The sequence below is a fragment of the Lynx rufus genome, unplaced genomic scaffold (genome assembly GCF_022079265.1).
Source record: "Lynx rufus isolate CCGP_SWC_20201006 ecotype Redwood Valley unplaced genomic scaffold, mLynRuf1.p SCAF_2, whole genome shotgun sequence".
In the NCBI taxonomy this organism is placed as follows: Eukaryota; Metazoa; Chordata; class Mammalia; order Carnivora; family Felidae; genus Lynx; species Lynx rufus.
In genome coordinates this window covers 222496518-222514450 of record NW_025814834.1, presented here as the reverse complement: position 1 = coordinate 222514450, position 17933 = coordinate 222496518, and the positions used below count along the sequence as shown (strand labels likewise).

Genomic DNA, 17933 nt, shown 5'->3' with positions numbered 1-17933 from the left:
CTTGCTTCCCTGGCCCTGAGTGGGGGCAAAGTGAAGGGAAGTGCACATTGGCAGAATGGCCTGCCCTGTGTGGACCGAGCCCCCTCCTCGGGCTTCCCCAAAGGCCTGACCCCCTGCTGCTCTGGGGTCCCTGGCACCCCCGCAAGAGCCCAAATGTCAATAAAGAGACTTTCTCAAGAACACTGCTATTTGTTCATCCCCCAGGAGTGACGGCCGTACTCCGCCCCCCATCTGGACCTTCCCCTGGCCCCAGCCAGCTCACGTTGGGCCCCGAAGTGCCCTTGCCGGCCCGAACTATACGGGCCGCCAGGGAGAGGGAGGCCTGAGTATCTGGAGGTCCCAGGTGCATCCGAATATTCAAAGCACATGATGGGCAGCAGGCACTACAGGGGCCCAGACCCCTGCAGAGGCTTGAGGGGCTGGCCCCGGCAGCATGGAAGGGATAGCGTACCCAGTGCCTGGGGCAGGGCTGCCCCACCATGGCTGGAGTCTGTAATTCAAGGTGAATATGGGCTCCTAAAAGCTGAGTGTCTATCTCTCCCCCACCCTGCCGTCCCCTAGGCCTCCACCTTCCCCCACACTCACTCCCTCCGTCTCCCTCTCTGCGCCTCCAGGGATGAGTCCTGGGGCCCTGCTGGTGGGTGTGGAACCCCCACCACCCCTGCATCCTCCACCAGCTGAGCACCTTCCGTCAGCCGTGTGTCTATTTCAGCCAAAGGTCCCATGGAGCCCCAAAGACTCAGCCCCCCCATACACCCCCCAAGCCCATCCCCCGTGCCCGCATATACCCCCCAAGCCTGTCTCCGTAGAATGTGTGTCTGGGAAAAGGGTCTGGAGCAGCCCTGGCCTGAATCAGCACCTCTGTTCCCAAAGCTTCCTGGAAACAGGACGCATGAGTGTGAAGTGGCCATCTCTCCACTTCGGCCACAGGGCCACGGGGGTAGCCCCTCCAGGACCCAGTCCTTTTCTGACCTCGAACTCAACCCCACTGGAGGCAGCATGGCTTGCTCCCAAATGCTCAGGAAACCACGGCTGGGGGAGGAGGGAGGGAGAGCGATGGCCCCAGGTCCTGGTCAAAGCTCCTGGGTGGGCGTACCTGGCACCAGGGACCTTATCTTCTCAACAGGTGCACATCCCAGCAGCTGGGGGCAGCCAGGGACCCCCTGCCTCTGGATAGCTCCCTGCAGCTGCCCGAGGGCCGAGGCTGAGAGGGGCCAGTGTCCAGTTCCATCTCAGATGTGTCCCCACCCCTCTGTCTAGCTGAGTCCAGATCTTAGTAAGGGGCGAGGCAGGGGCCTTTTCCAGCAAGGGGAGGGGAGGGGACCAGGTAGGGAGCTGCTGTGCCGGAAGCACTTCTGGGAACCAAGGGCCGCCTGCAGGCCCTTATCTGAGGTTGGAGAGACAATATGGACTGCTACCCCAGGGGGGAGGAGCTGCGGTTTTCCGGAACAGCTGGAGAGCTGCTCCTGTGGGTGGGGGTTTCCAGGGGAAGCAGTGAGGGGCCTGGAGCAGAGTCTCATAGTGGGGTTTCTCTCAGGGCTTGGTGGCCCAGAAGATCAGGCGATCTGGCAGGCTCTGCTGGTGGGCACATTCCTGTCCCCATCCCAGGAAGCTGGGCTGAGTGGGAGGGGGACAGGAGCCTGTCACCAGCCCCTTAGCTCAGCAGCAGCCCCCCACCCCTTTCCCCACGCTGCCCCGGGCACTTGCCCTCCCCCACTGCCCATCCACAGTTCCATCCCTAGAACTTGGATTTGCCCAGTCCTCTCCTACCTAAGCCCCCCGATGGTGGCTTCTGCACACCTATGCCCCGGGGTCTCTGCCTGCCCGTCCAGCCCCTGTGCCCCCAAGGCCCTGCACAGAACCTTTCACCAAAGAGTTGTCCTGTAAGCCGCAGAGACGGAGCCCTTCCGTATGCCCACTTCCTGCTCTGTCTTCTGAGCTGGGGTGTCTCAGGGCCAAGCGAGGCTTGCTGATTGACCATGGGGTTCTGGGGGCTCCAAGGAGGGAGGGGGGCAGGAGTGGGCAGATGGATCTGGGGTGAGAGACAGGGGGTATCTGTGCGAGGGGCGGTGGGGGAGAGGTGGAGAGAAGGGGGCAAATCCAGCACCCACAAGCGTTCCTCTGGGCCCCCCCAAAGCCCTAAGATCTTCAGGGCCAGACCCCTCCTGCCCAGCCCCCAGGCCAGGCCTCACGCTCCCACCCTCTTGTGCTGCTGCTTGAATCCAGCACCCTCCCCATACTCCGCCTGGGCCTCGGAATCTCCCACCCTGCTATGTGCCGCCCCCATGCTGACGTTGGGGCGCTGTTGCCTCACACAGTGGGGGGGGCCCCCACGCGGAGTTTCCATGCTGAGTCAGCGGCCAGAGAGGCCCCTCAGAACCTGTCAGTCAGGAAGGTCCATGACTGCAGACGACCTGAGTCCCCCCCCCCCCCCACCACCACCCTCACGGGAACAGCTGAGCCGGGGCCGGGGAACCCTTTGCCCCAGGGCAGCCCGAACCAGCACCTCGGGAGGGTCTAGGACAGCCGTGAGCACCCCATGTACCCCACCTGTGGGGACGGGGCAGTCAGGTGACCCAAGTGACAAGAGCAAGCCCAGAGGAGAGCTAGCTTCCCGAAGCAGGGTGGGGGAGAGTTTGGCAGGGCAGGAGGCCTGGCTTGGAGACAGAACCGGAGGGGGGTGGGGGTGGGGGTGGCCAGCAGGTCCCAGAGAAGTCTGTAGAGGGCCTCCTGGGACACACCCGACTTGGCCAGCGCCGTACCTCCCGCTGTCCCCTGACATCTGGCCAGTGCCCCTGCATTCTCTCACTTACTAGCTAATTCACCTGGATCCTCGCCTGGACTGGGGCTCCCGGGGAGTGCCCGGGGTCCGGGAGCCAGCAGGCACGGAGAGCATGAGTGTTTCCCATGTGAGTAAATCGCGCAGGACTTGTCCACGCCCCTCCTTCCACGGGGAGGAGTGGGCTTCGCCATGCTGGGGTGCAGCGGGGTGGGGGTGATGCCCCCGGGCGCGATCCATGCAGATCTCTCCACCACCTTCTTGCCGTGAGCTGGGTGCACCCGGCCCACTGCCCATCGGGTCTGAGTGGGGGTGAGGGCACTCTCCTGGGCAGCACGCAGGTAGGAAGGGGGTGTCAGGGAGCTGGAGCATTGGGACTCCAGGCAGGTGGCCAAATGCGCTGGCACCTGAAGGCGCTGCTGCCGAGACCAGCCTCCACTGGCCCGCCTGCCGCACCCTGGACAGTTGTGCCAAGGAACCCTTATCAGCCTCGCCCGGCAGCTCCTGCCAGGAGGCCCGGAGAAGGCTGCTCACCTCACTGAGTGGGGGCCTGGGACCACGCCCCGGAGGGAGAGGGATCTCAGCAGGTGGTAAAGGCAGGCCGCAGGGCTTGGAGACGGGGAGGGGGCCAAAGGCAGGCCACTCCAGGGCTGCCCTGCCAACCACGAGGTGTGGGTGTAGAAACTGACCCCGCCCTGGACTCGGGCCGGAATGACAGAGACAGGCACCCCACAGAAGCCAGCAGGCTGTGTGACCGGCCCAGAGTCTAGAGCAGCAGTGGCCCAGAGACTGGACACAGAACCCAGCTGTCCCAAAGTGCCAGGCTGACTACCAGGGGAGGGGTTTTGGACAGGGCAGCAAAGAGGCGCAGAGGGCAAGTGTCCATCATGGTGCCCCTCCTCCGGGAAGCCTTCCAAGTCCCACGGCCCCTGCTAAGTGCTCGTGCCTGGGACTGGAATGGCCCCCCCACCCCCAGCCCTGCCTTGGCTGGAAGGCGACTGAGGGTACTGGTAGGGGAGGCCTCGTCTCCCTGTCCCCCCATCCCCGATCACGTCCACTCAGGTCACTGGACAAGTGTTTATTGAGCACTGCCTGTAGCCAGGTCCTGCACTGGGCATGGCCTCCTGTCCTGGGAGCCAGGGGCCCAGAGACCCCACCCCAACAGGGCCAGCAAGGGAGGGAGGGAGGCAGACGTGGCTGTGTCTGTATCTCCCATGGGGTCTGGCCACGGCTGCTGCCTCTTCCGCACGGTCTGGGGGACCGGTCACTGTCACCACGCACACCCACTTCCGCCATCGAGGGGAGCAGGGCCGGGCCCGGAGCTGGGGTCCCACAGCAGGGTGCAGAGCTCTTGCTCCCGAGAGTCAGCCCTGGGCAGCCTCCCGGGAAGGTCTGGCTCTGGGTCCGCCGTGGCAGAGGACAGCCAGGCCTCACACCCACAGGTCCCTCAGCTGGCCCTTGTCCTCAGACAGCTGCTCCCCGCGCTCCTCCTCGGGGAACTGGCAGCTGCAGGCGTCTTCGGCTGGCGGCCGTGCCTCCAGCAGCAGCTGGGTCTCTGCAGAGGGACTTTGGTCAACGGGCAAGCCGAGGGCCCACCTCTCCCTCCCGAGGGCACAACCGACCTGGGGGCCACATGCGCTGCCTCCTCAGCTGCCAGATGTGCAGGCCAAGCTGGGCTGCAGTCAGGACCAGGATGCAGGCGGCCACGGCGAGGAGGACGATGCTCAGGGGGTCGTGCGGCTCAGTGGGCAGCGGCCCCAGGCTACATACGGCATTGTGTGTTTTGTTCCCAGAGAACATGGTGGGAAGCCCAAACTGGGAGCAGCTGGGACACACGGACACACAGAGCCCTCAGTCAGCGCTTGGCCACCAGAGCAGCCCCTCTGCATGGCCGCTGTCCTCTGAGTGTGGGGGGGTCACCATACCAGGAAGGACCGGAGATGCCCCTCCCTCAGGGACTTCCCAGCCACCTGAAGGTCCCACCAGCACTCACTCTGACCAGGGTTTGCAGCGGCCCTCACGGCCCCCAGAGAAGGTCCCTGTGGCACAGTCAACACACTCAAAGCCGAAATTGAAATTCCCTGCAGACAGACAGACAGCCGGGGTTTGCTGGGGTAGATGCGATGGGACCCATCTGCGGCCACACCAGAATGACCCACACACTCCTGATCCATTGGACAGAGGCCTCTGAGGCCTACAAGACTAGGACCTGGCAGAAATCAACGCCCACGTGTGCCCCATTCCAGGCATCTGTCGGGGAGGCAGACTTGGGGGACCCCAAGGCTGTGACCTTGAGCTGAGTGGAGGTCCCCGGGGCAATCTGGGAGAGGAGACTGTGTGGTGCCTGGCCAGAGGGGAGGGGGAGGGCCCGCCCACCGGAGGCTGGTGGGGGGCAGGGGGTTGGAAGCAGAGACCAAGCAAAACCCAGGAGGGACCTTGTGCTGGGTCCAGTAGCCTGGAGGGCGAGAGGCCAGTGAGGGTCCCAGAGAAAGGAGGTGAGGCTCCCGCCCCAGTTGGCCCTGGACCCTGCCCTACCCACCTCACAACGCCCCAGGCCCCAAGAGGATCTGAGCTGCTCCCTCCAGGAAAAGGGTTGACCCCCAGGCAGGGCAACAGGGGGCAGGCCAAGCACGTGCTCAGGGGAGGTGTGGGACTGGGGCATAGTCAGAGCCAGGGCCCGAGGGCCAGACGGACCCTGGACACCCCCACCCCCACCCACATCCTCTCTGAGGAGCACCCTCTCTCTGGATGAAGAAACCCGGGCTGTGACGGGGAAGGACACCCCCCCCCCCAGAGCCGCGTGCGTGCTTGGGGCTCATATCTGGGCTGCGCCAGTGAGCAGCGGAGCGGCCCCACCCACCCAGGCTTTGCAGGACCGGAGACGCCGGTGCCTGCCTGCCTGCCCAGAGGACACGTCTGTACCCTCCACACACGTGTGTTCCTTCTACACCCACACGCCACTTGTGCACAGCTGCTCCCGTGAGCTGTGGCTCGGCCCTGCTCAAACCCCCTGACCTGCTCCGGCCACAGTTGCTGGGACTTACCACGTGGCTGCGCCTCCTGGCCAGGCGGGCAGGGGTGGTGTTTGCAGGTGTCACACTGGGGGTCTCCACAGTGGAACTCCGGCTGGACACATGTGCAGTCCCCCTCGGGACAAACCTCCTCAGCTGAGCGAGAGAGGGGCCAGCCCTCTTAGCAGCTGGGCCCAGCGCCTCCCTCCCCAGGACTCCCCCCAGGCCCCACAGGGGGAACCCTTAGGCAGTCCCGGGGGGCAGAGGGCACCTGTCTGGGAGCCAGGACCCCAGGTGGGTCCAGCTGTCTCCCTCCTTCCTAGGCACCCAGCTCCCCCACCCGTGTGACTTGGCTGTGTCCCCCACTGCCCTGAGGCTGCTCTTGCCCAGGGTGGCTGTGACTTGGCAGGAGAACAGAACATGTCCCTGCAGGACAAGGGAGTCATCTGGGGGACCTACGCCCCCTCCTCTTTCCATCCTGCACGGGCCCCAGCTGCCATAGCCCTGGAGGCAGGCTGCCTGTCCCTGCCTGCCACACTGAGACGCGGGGCCCTCAGACTCCCCTTCTCAGCCCCCAAGATCTACCAGGGTGATACTCTGGGGGTGTTTTCCCTGCAATATTTGTCCCCAGACTGCCACCTTCCACTTGCCCCTCACCCATACAGGTAGGTCTGGGGCGGAACAGTGCTGCAATCCTGACCTGGGCAGAAAGCGGCCAGGGCGATGGGTGGGGGCTCACTGTCCACGCAGTAGGAGCTGGGACAGCCCTCCTCCGCCTTGGGACCCAAGACGCCCCTTGAGGAAGGCTCTCCCGCCCATAGCCCCGGACTCCGCCTTTGGGCCACTGGCCTGAGCTGAGCTCCTCTCCGCCACACGCCCCCTCACCCATTCCCCTGGGACCGAGGGCTCTGGACCCGGAAGGGGTGCCCACCGCCCCTCCCAGGCCGAGGCTGAGCACAGGGAGGGGGCGCGGCGCGGCCGCCTTCCGAGACGAGACGGGCTCCCCGCGCCTTACCCGCGGAGCACAGGCGACAGCAGCGCGCGTCCGTCCCGGCTCCTCGCAGCAGGCGGCCGGGGCCGCAGCTCGGACCCGAGGGGCGCTCGCCCAGGCCGAGCGCGCAGAGCAGCGCCACGCCGCACAGGGCCACGCGCGCGCCCCTCGCCCCCATGGCCCCCGCCGCCCCACCGAGCTGCGGGATTTTAGGGGATGCGCCCCGCCACGCCCCCATCCGGACACGCCCCGACCCCGCCCGCGGCCCCCGGGCATCGGCCGCGATGCAGGGAGGGCACAGAACCGGTGCCCACCAGGACCGCCCCGACCCCTGGCAACTCAGAATTCCAGGGGCGAGCGGAGCACAGCGGATGGGAGGGGGCGGGGTGTCAAACTACTCCGTGCGACCCCAGTGGTGGCCGCGCGTCATTACAGCTTTGCCCAAACCACAGAGCACAGCAGCGAGCGAGCGACCCTTTGTAGACCAGGCACCCTGGGAGACCATGCCGTGTCCCTGGCGGCCAGAGATGGCCCCTGGGGCGGGGGGGGGGGGGGGGGGGACGATGGTGGGGGCCGGGCAGGTGGGAATCTCTGCAGCTGCGCCTCAGTTTTCTGTGAACCTGAAACTGCTCTAAGTAATAATTTTTTTAAGTCAACTGGGCCCAGCTGTATCTCAAGGAGGTGGAGAGCCCAACCTCACAGGGCGGGGCTGGGGACCTCCAGGAGACTCAGGCTCAGCGGTGACCTTGGGGGTTCCTAAGTGTTCATGCCCTTTGGTCCAGGAATTCCTACCCAGAAACTAAATATGCTGCCAAATGTGTGAGTGCTGAGGGGGGCATGGAACACAGCCTACACCCCCAACTATGTCTGGGGCAGGACCGGAGGGGGGAAGGTCAGAAATGTTTGCTGTTCAGGGGCGCCTGGGTGGCTCGGTTGGTTGAGGGCCGCCTTTTATTTCGGCTCAGGTCACGATCTCACGCCGTGCAGTGTGGAGCCGGCTTGGGATCCTCTCTCTCCCACTATCTCCGACCCTCCCCGCTCCAATAAATAAATAAACATTTAAAAACATGTTTTCTGGGGCGCCTGGGTGGCGCAGTCGGTTAAGCGTCCGACTTCAGCCAGGTCACGATCTCGCGGTCCGTGAGTTCGAGCCCCGCGTCGGGCTCTGGGCTGATGGCTCAGAGCCTGGAGCCTGTTTCCGATTCTGTGTCTCCCTCTCTCTCTGCCCCTCCCCCGTTCATGCTCTGTCTCTCTCTGTCCCAAAAATAAATAAACGTTAAAAAAAAAATTTTTTTTTAAAAACATGTTTTCTATTCAAAACCTGCAGTCTGTCAGGTCTGTAGGGAGAGATGTAGGCAGGAAGGGTGGGTGACAGATGCAGGTGACACAGGTAGACTGGTGCAGGGACCCTCCCCCCCCAGAAGGGTGGTCTGGCCAGGGACTGCTCCCTCTCTGTGCCCCCTCCACACCTGGCTTCGTCCCCTACCCTGGATCCAACTTCCTCAGGAGGGCTCTGTGGGCTTTTAAAGATCGCATCCTCAGGGCGCCTGGGTGGCTCAGTAGGTTGGGCATCAGACTTCAACTCAGGTGATGATCTCGCGGTTTGTGAGTTCGACCTCTGCGTCGGGCTCTGTGCTGACAGCTGAGAGCCTGGAGCCTGCTTCGGATTCTGCGTCTCCCTCTCTCTCTGCTCCTCTCCCCCTCTCAAAAATAAACATAAAAAAATTTTTTAATAAAATAAAAAATAAAGATCTCCTCCAACCACCAGAGAGCATAGGATGAAGTCCCTTGGCATCTGGGCCCCAGAGACCTACCAGCTCACCGGTCCTTAGCACACAGCCCAATACCGAGAGGCCCCTCACTTTCCAGGGATCTGGACACCCACACACACACACTTTCTAGGGATCAAGACAAGACCCCTCACTTGGCCGAGAAGGTCTGACTGGGCTCCAGATGCACACGGTGTCATCTTACAACACACACACACGCACACACATACGCACACACATGCACACACGCACAGACACACACACACACCTGGACCCTGGACTGCTGCTGTGCGGACATCTTGCTCATGACTTAGAGCCCCCAGGGAAGCCCCCTCACACCTCCCCACCCAAGGACCTCTTTGGATCTTGGGAGAGGTTGCTGGCAAGGAGAGGTCTGGGCATGGATTGAGCCTCCGGTCACTTGAAGTTCTGGGTCAGAGGTGGCCTGCTCAGGTCACAGCTCTAACTGCTGGGCCCATTCGTATCCAGACCTCTCCAGACAAATCTGGTCCTCCTGGAAGTGGGTGGAGGGGCAGCCCCTGACGGAGCTCTCGAACCACAGAGAACACAGCCTCCAGCTCACCGTCCCTTGTCTCTCTGAGCCTCGGCTTCCCCGTGTGGCACAGAGGGGTTCTGGGGCCCTGCCTCCTTACTGTAAGCCCCCCTGGAAAGCTCAGCCGTGTTTCCCAGCCCTCCAGCTGAGTCTTGGCAGGGAAGCAGTGAAGACTTCTGAGAATTCTGGGGAGGGGGGATCGGGAATGTGCCCCACGGGCTGTAGGTGTGCTGATAGCTGTGACATAAGCCTTTGAGACCTGCACCTGCCACCTGGCCCGAGGGAAATGACAGGAATTAGCAACTTGTGACCCAACTGTTCAAGTCCCAGGATGCACAGCCCCTCCCCAGACGGTCAGGCAGGGTCCTGCAGGGAAGGGAGGGGCTCCAGGCTGAGGTAAGGCCCGCCCTCTCTAAGGAGCCCTGAGATCCCCGCTCAGCTCCTAGACGAGACGGGTCCAAGCGCTGGCCATTGCCGGACACCAGGTAAAGGTGCTCCAAGTACACAATGGGGCAGCTCCTTCGTCCACTGCTCATTTCAAAGACCTGAGGGGTCCCGTCTGTGGCAGCGCAGGGTCACCCCGTTTCCGCTAAGCGGCCCAGGCAAATACAATGAACACCCACAAACTCTGTCGGCCTGTGCCATGCATCAGCTGGTCCTTCCGGAAGCAAGGGCAGAGAAACTTCTGGAAGCAGTTTATTGTGGGGGAGGGGTGAAGGTGGGCTAGGCAGGAGGAGCTCTGTGCAGAAAATGTCCACTGGAGGGGCCCGAGTGGGAGAAGAAGGATCTTCCGTGGTTACCAGACACAGCAGCACAAAAATCAAAGGGCCTAGATTACATCATGCCCACGGGATGGTGGCTTATGAGCAAGCCCCCTCAAAAGGCACGAGTGACATCAGCAAAATGTCAGTGCCTGCGTCTGCTTTCTCGTTCCAGCCCCTCCGGAAGCCCCCACCCCCCACCCCTAGCCACAGGCTGCGTGGATGAGTAGAGTTTCTGTAACTGGGCAGTGCGGCGAGAGATGATCTTTATCTGCTCGTCTGCGTTTTCCAATCCTTTATGAGCAGCTCGCCACATTTCTACACAATCACCTGTTCCAACCGACATGGTGACCCCTGTTCCTGTTAGCAGAGGGCCCTTTAAGGAGCCAGGCAGTAACCAGAAGGGGGTGGGTGGTGGTGGTGTGGAGATGGGAATCTCAAAGCCACTCGTACCTGTACCCACAGCGGGGCCCGGATGGGGAGCCAGGCGGGGGCGTGGAGGAGGGGCCGTGTGGGAGAAGGAAGCTGGGGACACACCAGTCGCCGTGCTGAGTGTGTGCCTTTGGGGCTTGTGGGAGGTACCAGCTCAACACCCAGGCTCGGGGGTCAGGCAGGGCCTGGGGTAGATGGAGGCTGGGGTTTTTCAGCAGATGGGCAGGGGGTGAGGGGTCGGAGAGTTGTGCTCAGGGTCAGTGTGGCAGCAAAGAGAAGCTGAGTCTGTCCACCTTCCCATCCGATGGCAGAGCTGGGGCAGCCAGGCAAGCGAAGGGCGTCCTGGGTGTGCGAGGGGGGGAAGAGCGGGGAGGTGTGGAGAGGAAGCCCTGGGCCCCAAGGATCTGGCCCCTCCACCAGCCCCACAGCACTTTTCCATAGCCTCCATGCTGTCCTGGGGACCCCTGATCCCCAAATCAATGGTGTGGATTTGCTGTCTGTTGGAGCGCTCGGTTTACATTGGTTTGTTCCCTGCTGAGTCCCACGCCTGTGGGGACTCGGTGCTGATGAACAAGGGACGGCCCTGTCTCCCCTTGGCGGTGTTCGGGCCAGGGCGGGAGCACTGGGAGATTTGAAGAAAGGCTGAACGGGCCTTTGGGGTGACCTTGGGGAGAAAGATGGCCCAGGAAACAAGGAGGGTTGGTGGCCAGAGCTGAGGCTCTGCCAAAACCAGGGCTCGGAGTCACCTGCTGGCTGCGGGACGCCCCGCAGCCATGAAGGACATTCGCTCTGTGGCCTGGCGCCCCAGCGGGAGGGCCCCATGGTCCTGGAAGGCATGCTGAGGTCAGTGGGACTGTGCCGTCGTCGGTGGGCATTTGGACAGCCGGCCACCGTGCAGTCCGCCCCCCCAGAAGCCTCTCGTTTCCCAAAGTGCTGCTGCGGGGACCCACTCGCAGGTCTGGCAGGGCAGGGGGTTTTAGAGGCCTCGAGAAAGAGCTCTCTCCTTCAGGGGAACACATAAACCCGAAGGGTCGCTCTCAAAAGTCCCCTTGGGGACCAGGGCCTCAGGCCTCCTACTTGCTCCCATTAGCACTGGGGGGGCCTCGGGCCCACTCACCCAGGTTTAGGGTCTGGGGGGAGCAGCTCCTGAATTCCCCCCACAAGCTGCTGGGTTGTCCAAACCCCACCCCCAGGACGCTCATTTAGGCCTCCACGTCCCACCACAGGTGCTGGGACGTGCCCAGAGAAGGATGAGGGCAGGGGTCCTGGGGTCTCTGAGCAGTCGGCTTGAGCCCCCTCTCCAGCCAGAGGTGGGCACAGCCCCAGCCCCCGCCCCCCCCCACCACACGTGTGCAGCCCCCAGACCACCAGTGCCCAGTCAGAGACCACATGTGCCAGTGTCGTTTATTGGGGGGGGGGGCACCACCCTGGGCGGGGAGTATGCACAGCATACATAGCAGAGCCCTGGGTGTCAGCCCAGGAGCACCTAAAACGGCGCGGGGTGGCAGGGTGGGTGGTGGGAAGGTGGGATGTGGCGGCCCGTGCTTGGGGGCGCCCCACGGCCCCTCAATGTCTAGCAGACCTTCTGGGCCCCTGGCCTGGCCGCTCAGATCTTGGCCAGGGTGGAGTTGGCATCGGCATGCTCCTCTTGGATGGGGGTCCGGAAGCTATTTCCACCTGGGGAGGAGGAGAGGGGGAGAGGTGGGCAACGGCTCCACCCCTTCGGGAAGCCGTCTGGGCTGGGGACACACTGCACACTCACCGGGGGGTAGCCGCCAGGCTCTGTGGTGCAGGAGCAGGGCCAGTGCGGCCGCCACCGGGGCAAGCAGGCCCAGGCCCAGGCCCAGGACCGCGGCCAGCTGGGGACCTGTGGGGAGGCGGGGCCTGCTGGGGTTGGGGCCACCAGAGGAAGCAGTCCACCCGCCCCAGGAGGACCCCAATGAGGGCAGAGGGCGTCTCTACCCCATCCTCCCCCAGCCCCCTTCTTTTTTGGACTGGGAGGAGGGCCCTGCTGGGGCAAGGCCAGGCCCCCTTACCCCTGGGGGGCTCTGCAGGGGGTGTGAAGGGCTCCTGTGAGGTCCTAGGCCAGGCTGTGGTGGGCGGGGTGGTAGGGGGCCGGACTGGGGGGCCCTGGGTCTCCCAAGGCGTGGTGGCTGGGGGGCTCCTGTCCTCACACACGGCATCTGAGCCTTGGCTGGCCGGCCGCAGCGTGCGCTTTCCCGCCAAGGTGCAGCTGAGAAGGGCAGGGGGTGTGGATCAGGCCACAGGTCCGTACCACCACCTCCCCTGACTCCTGCCAGACTGACGGGATGGGCCCAGCACTGAGACAGGACCAGGGGATGTGGGGAGCAGCTGGGGACCCCGCCAAAGACCCGCCCAGGCCCCTCACCGCCCCCCCAGGGGGCCTCACACCCTGCAGGGTCTCCAAGGCCACCTGCTCACACCCTCACTCCCCATTTCCCCTCCCTCTGCTCCCCACAGTCTCCTCCCAGCCGGCTCCAGCCCAATCTTGCCCTCTCACACCACCAGCTTGTTCGTCTCTTCCCGCCCCCACCACGGAGCCCCCAGCTACAACCGACTGGTCTCATAAACTCCCAGGGCCTGGGAAAGAGTCTCACACACTCCTCACTCCGGCCCAGCAGCCAGGCTGGTGGAGGAGGCTGGCCCGGGGCTGAGCAGGCAGGCAGGGGCCACGGTGGGGCCAGGGTCATGGGCCGTGAGGAGCAGGAGTCATGAGGGGACCGGGCCATTTGTCAGGGCAGCAGGAGCCAGGAGCACCCCACCCCCAGCCGGCAGCTTCCTGCTCCCAGGCCTGGCCCCTTGATCCCCAGGCCCCCAGGACACTCACTTGGTCCAGGGCTTGCAAGCCTGGTCATCACCTGGGGAGAAATGTCCCGGTGGGCACGGGGCACAGTCTGCAACAAAGACAAGGACAATCTCAGTCCATCTCCCGCCACCTCAGGGACCTGGACGCTGCAGCCACTGGGGGCTGGTCCTGGAGGGCTAGGCGCTCACCTACCGTGCCCTCTGGAAGCCCCTCCCTGCCCACATCCACCCACTGGCCGGGACCCGGTGCCCCGCCCCACCCCCTTCTGGGCACCTGTTTGTTGGGGGAAAGGAACGTGGTGGCAGGACTGGGATGGGGGTACAGGGGAAGTGAGAGCGTGCGATATGGAAGACATGCTTCTTTTACAGCTCCTGAGGCCCCCCCAGGCACGTGAGCCTGGCCTCTCACACACACACTGCCCCCCACCCCGCCCGGGGCTCACCACACACACTGCCCCCCCACTCCGGGCTCACCGACTCCACGAGCGTAACCGTCCTGGGGCTCGGTGCCTGGCCTGCAGCGGCAGACGGTGTCCTGCGTGGGTGTGCATCTCTGCCTGGGCTCGCTCCCACTTCCTGTGGGGGGGGGGGTCAGGTGAGGCAGGCACAGCTGGCAGGGATGCAGAGAGGCCGGAGGACAGAAGCCGAGGGTCCCCGGACCAGCAGCCCCACACACAGCCCCTGGAGGCCATATTCCTCTGGCCCCTAGGGCATCCGGTGGCCGCGGCAGCCTCCCTTCCCACCTTCCCTCAGGCCTGCACCAGGACCCTACATGGCCCTTGGATCCAGGTCTCGTCACCCCAAAGGCCACCTGGCAGGCACCTGCTCCTCCCTGACTCCGCGTGGCCTCAGCCCCCCTGGGAGGAGGACAGTTCTCCTTGGGGACCTCCGTGGTGTGGCAGCCCCACTATGGTTTGGGGTTTGTTTCTGTGGCACTGGGGGCCTCACGAGAGCGCTGGGCGGGGCAACGGGACGCAGGTGGGGGGCCAGGGGCCAGGGCCGGGGTGGCGCTCACTCTGGTTGCACTGTGTGCAGGGCTTGCAAGGCTCGTAGTTCACGGCCTCATTGTAGAAGCCGGACGCGCACTGGAGGCACTTGGTGTCCTGGTCACTGCTGCAGCGACTCTCCATCCCATAACCTGCAGGACGAGGAGGGTGGACTCAGCCTGCCCAGCCTCTGGCCCGGCCACTGTCCTGAGTCCCCTAGTCCGTGACACCTGTGTCCCAGGACCCCATCTGCACATCCCTGTGTCCCAGGCCCCCGTGTTTCTATCTCCCTCTCCCCATTCTTCACCCCATGTCTCCCATCCCCATGTCCCTTGTCCCCATGCCCGTCCCCCTTTCCCCATGCCTCCATCCCTATGGCCCTTGTCCCTTTGTCCCCATGTCCCTGTCCCCCTTTCCCCCTCCCCGATCCCCGTGTCTCCATCCCTATGGTCCTTGTCCCCTTGTCCCCATGTCCCTGTCCCCCTTCCCCTCTCCCCGATCCCCGTGTCTCCATCCCCATGTCCCTTGTCCCCATGTCCCCATGTCCCAGGTCTCCATGTCCCCTCTCCCCATGTACCTCATCCCCATGCCCCCACAGGCATCCCTCCCCAGTTCTGTGGCCAGACCACTCACCTGGTGGGCACTCGCTACAGCACTTGCCGTCTTTGGGGTAGGTGTTCCCGACACAGTGGAGCGCGGCCGCAGTGCCCAGCACAAGCCCCAGGAGCTGGACAGCTGAGTGAGGCGCCCTGGGCCACTGAGCCCCCACAACCACCCTCATCTCTGCCCGGTGCAGGAGTCTGGGGTTTTTCCTTGCAGGATGTGGCTATAAGGGCTGCGGGGGAGGGGTGGGGAGGGAGGGAGGAGGAGGGGACCAGGAGGACGGAGGCCCAGGAAGGGCTGGCGACCCCTGACCCGGGCTGGTGGCAGGAAGGCAGCCTGTCTGGGATGTGGGCTTCTCTTCTGCCCCGGGGCCCGGCCCCCATCCCCTCAACGACACCTACTAACCTCAGGCTCAGCCAGCTGGCAGCTGGGCACCAGCCCAGACCCCTCCTGCAGCATGCAGACAGACCCCGGGGCCAAAGTGCGGCCCCACAGCCCCCTGGCCCCTGCCAGGCCCATCCGGTCTACGTCCACCCCCCCCCCCGACACGGGACCCCTCTGGCTCCCATCTCACCAGGGAAGCGGGGCACCCTGGATGCCTTCCTGCCCTGCTCTGCCCACTCAAGCCACTTGGAGGAGGGTTGGTCTCAGAACCCCTCCAAAGCCCGCTCCTTCTGGGCACCCACTCTCCCTGTACAGGGCAGGGTCGGCCCCTCCGGGGGAACAGGCGGCTGGCTATTCCTACCCCCCCCCCACACACACACACACAAAAGGCCACATTCACGCCAGTCTTCACCCCCTCAGCAAAAGGGTGCACAGAGGACACGGGTGAACGGAGGCAGCACACTGGGTCGGGAGACAGGCCCTTCACCATCTGGACCCGTGACTGGGCACCAGCTCAGGGGGAAGAGAAGGAGTGCTCCCGCCTCCAGAGCACGGTCCCTGGCACAAGTGCCCAGAACTAGCTCAGAGCAAGCGTGCACACGTGGGAGCACGTGGGAGAGCGTGTGCAGGTGTGGAGCAGTGTGGCAAGCAGGCAGGTGCGGACGCAGGGGGGTGCTGGTGTGGGAGAGTGTGCGTGAGGCTGAGTGTGTCTGAACACCGCAAGTGTCAGGGACTGAACTGTGTCCCCACGTGCTGAAGCCAACCCCCAGCGTGGCAGTGTTTGGAGATGGGGCCTCTAGGGGGGTGGTTAGGGCTAGACGGGGTCAGAGGGCTGGGCCCTGACCCCACAGGACCGTGGTCCTTTTGGGAGAGACCCCAGGAGTGTCTCTTCCCACCTTGAGGGAGGGAGGGTCTCTTTGCCTCGCGAGGACGAAGGAGAAGGCGGCATCTGCCACCAAGGAGAGAGGCCTCAGGAGAGAGCAGCCCTGCCCACACTTGACCGGGGCCCCGGGACTGCTGTTTAAGCTGCCCCACCCATGGTGCTGTGTTCGGACGGCCCCACGGACCAAACGCCTGCAGATGCATCCTGGGGGCAGTGTGCCCAAGAGCACGTGTGAACCCGTGTCCGTGCGCGGGCACATGTGTGTGTCACCGGCCTCACGTGCCGGGACCTGTGTGAACACCCAGGTACTTCTTTGGGGTGGGGGTGGGGAGTCCTGTGAAAACAAACCATCAGCACCCACTCCGACTCCCCGGCCGGGCAGAGGCCAGCAGGACAGCTGTGAGCCCTCTGCTGGCAGGGCCAACTCTGCCTCCCCAAGAACTTTAGAGGCCACATCAGGCTCTCCCACCCTGCCCCACACCCACCCTGGGCTTAGGGTGTCCCCACAGCACCAAGGCAGCAGTAAAGACTGGAACGACCCAGTGTGATCCTACGGAGCGCATGGCGCCCTCAGACACAGATCCGGGTGGGTCCAGGGCAGGCAGGGAAGGCCCGCGGGGGAAGGACACAGGCACACGCATGTGCGCACACCAGACGAACGTGTGCATACGTGTGCATTTTCTCTCACACCCCTCGAGGAAGGGGACGCTCTACTGTGTCATTTTTGTACCTTTCACATCACAACCGTGAGATGAAATTAACCATTCAACAGTTACTTTAAAAAGTTTCAGGCAGGGGGCCTCCCTTGGGGATGGGACGAGAGCGGGGTAGGAGCTGGAAATCCCCCTCCCCGAGAAAAACAGGTAAGGAAGCTGAGCTCCCCCGGCCCGTCTGTGGGAAATTCCTCCTGGGCTCTGCGGGGCAAGGCTGCCAGGGAGGCGGCCACGGCCCACAGCGGCTGGGGCGGAGGCAGAGGCAGCTCTCCCAGCGGGCAGGGGGCCGCTCAGGGTCAGCCTTCGCCACGCCTGCCAAGTGAGACGGGGTCCACACAGGGAAGGGGATCAGGGCGTCCAGACGGCCGGGTGTGGGTGCGTGCGCGTGCGTGCGTGTGTGTGTGTGTGTGTGTGCGCGCGTGCACGCCGTCTCCCACAGGTGGTGAGAAAAACCTTTTCTTAAATTGACAAAAACAAACCGGAGCCTCTGAGGTTGAGGGAACAACCCGGGGGTCTGGTGGGCAGCGCTCCCCTCTCCGGCGGCGCCGGCCTCCACCGCCTGAGGCCCTGCACACCTGGCCCCTGTATCCGCATCGGTCCACAGCGGCCCGTGGAGCACAGACAACTAACTGTATGTCACCCGCTCGATCCACCGCCATCCTGTGGGCCCAGCCGACCCCCCCCCCAGCTCAGCCCACACCCCCAAGTGTCACACACCTGCTTGCTGCTGATGCACCCACGTGGGCCTGGCCACCATGGGGACCCCTCCCACCACGCACTCTCGTCCCTTCTGAAGTCTTTCCTCTTGTTTGCCTAGAAACCAGCCCAGGTGTCACCGCGCCCTTGTTCCTCTGCAGCGGCCCCGCTCCCACGCTTTTCGGAAGCGGGTCCCTGTGGCAAGGGTGGACCCGCTGGCTGGGCGAGCTGTCCACCGAGGAGCCACGGACCACGGCGCAGGGCTCCTGAGAGGATGGCCAGCAGGGAGGGGGTGGGGGGAGCAGAGACCGGAGGTGGCAGCTGAGAGGCGTGTGGGGTCAGGGGCCGCGAAACACTCACAGTTCAATGCCCTCTGTCCCCAACGCCAGTCAAGCACGGGGCAGAGCTGACCCCCAGGAAGGACTGGGACAGCATGTGTGAGAAATGCAGGTCTGGTGGAACCTCAGCCAACATCGCTGTCCTGTCCCCAGGCCCTGACCACCGGCTCAGGGAGACTCCAGGCCCCCACAACCGACCGGGCTGGGG

General features: G+C 64.3%; 2 protein-coding genes across 3 annotated transcripts; both read right to left on the bottom strand.

Moving 5' to 3' along the window:
• Window positions 1-3842: 3842 nt before the first annotated feature.
• TNFRSF18 (TNF receptor superfamily member 18) lies at window positions 3843-6974 on the bottom strand. Of its 2 annotated transcripts, none has more exons than XM_047083999.1 (5): window positions 6806-6974; window positions 5824-5946; window positions 4773-4860; window positions 4398-4604; window positions 3843-4334 (listed from the first exon to the last, which is right to left on the bottom strand). In XM_047083999.1, exons 1-5 carry the CDS (start codon window positions 6957-6959, stop codon window positions 4244-4246), a joined length of 663 nt encoding a protein of 220 aa, XP_046939955.1. In that variant the 5' UTR covers window positions 6960-6974; the 3' UTR covers window positions 3843-4243. The 2 variants fall into 2 exon arrangements, with proteins under 2 accessions (XP_046939955.1, XP_046939954.1); XM_047083998.1 differs by having other exon boundaries at window positions 4402-4604.
• Window positions 6975-11686: 4712 nt separating this feature from the next.
• On the bottom strand, window positions 11687-15136 carry TNFRSF4 (TNF receptor superfamily member 4). The gene is made up of 7 exons (XM_047083827.1): window positions 14742-15136; window positions 14138-14260; window positions 13597-13698; window positions 13145-13211; window positions 12333-12529; window positions 12059-12163; window positions 11687-11973 (listed from the first exon to the last, which is right to left on the bottom strand). Exons 1-7 carry the CDS (start codon window positions 14887-14889, stop codon window positions 11903-11905), a joined length of 813 nt encoding a protein of 270 aa, XP_046939783.1. The 5' UTR covers window positions 14890-15136; the 3' UTR covers window positions 11687-11902.
• Between the last annotated feature and the right edge of the window lie 2797 nt (window positions 15137-17933).

Excerpts from the sequence above, each read along its gene's own strand:
- TNFRSF18 (XM_047083998.1), bottom strand. The coding sequence starts at position 6,959 with ATGGGGGCGAGGGGCGCGCGCGTGGCCCTGTGCGGCGTGGCGCTGCTC. Across the intron at positions 5,947-6,805 it reads CTGTCGCCTGTGCTCCGCGG|CTGAGGAGGTTTGTCCCGAG; the intron begins GTAAGGCGCGGG and ends TCTCTCGCTCAG. Across the intron at positions 4,605-4,772 it reads CGCTGCAAACCCTGGTCAGA|CTGCTCCCAGTTTGGGCTTC; the intron begins GTGAGTGCTGGT and ends CGTGTGTCCCAG.
- TNFRSF4 (XM_047083827.1), bottom strand. The coding sequence starts at position 14,889 with ATGAGGGTGGTTGTGGGGGCTCAGTGGCCCAGGGCGCCTCACTCAGCT. Across the intron at positions 12,530-13,144 it reads GCTTGCAAGCCCTGGACCAA|CTGCACCTTGGCGGGAAAGC; the intron begins GTGAGTGTCCTG and ends TGCCCTTCTCAG. Across the intron at positions 11,974-12,058 it reads AGCCTGGCGGCTACCCCCCG|GTGGAAATAGCTTCCGGACC; the intron begins GTGAGTGTGCAG and ends CCTCCTCCCCAG.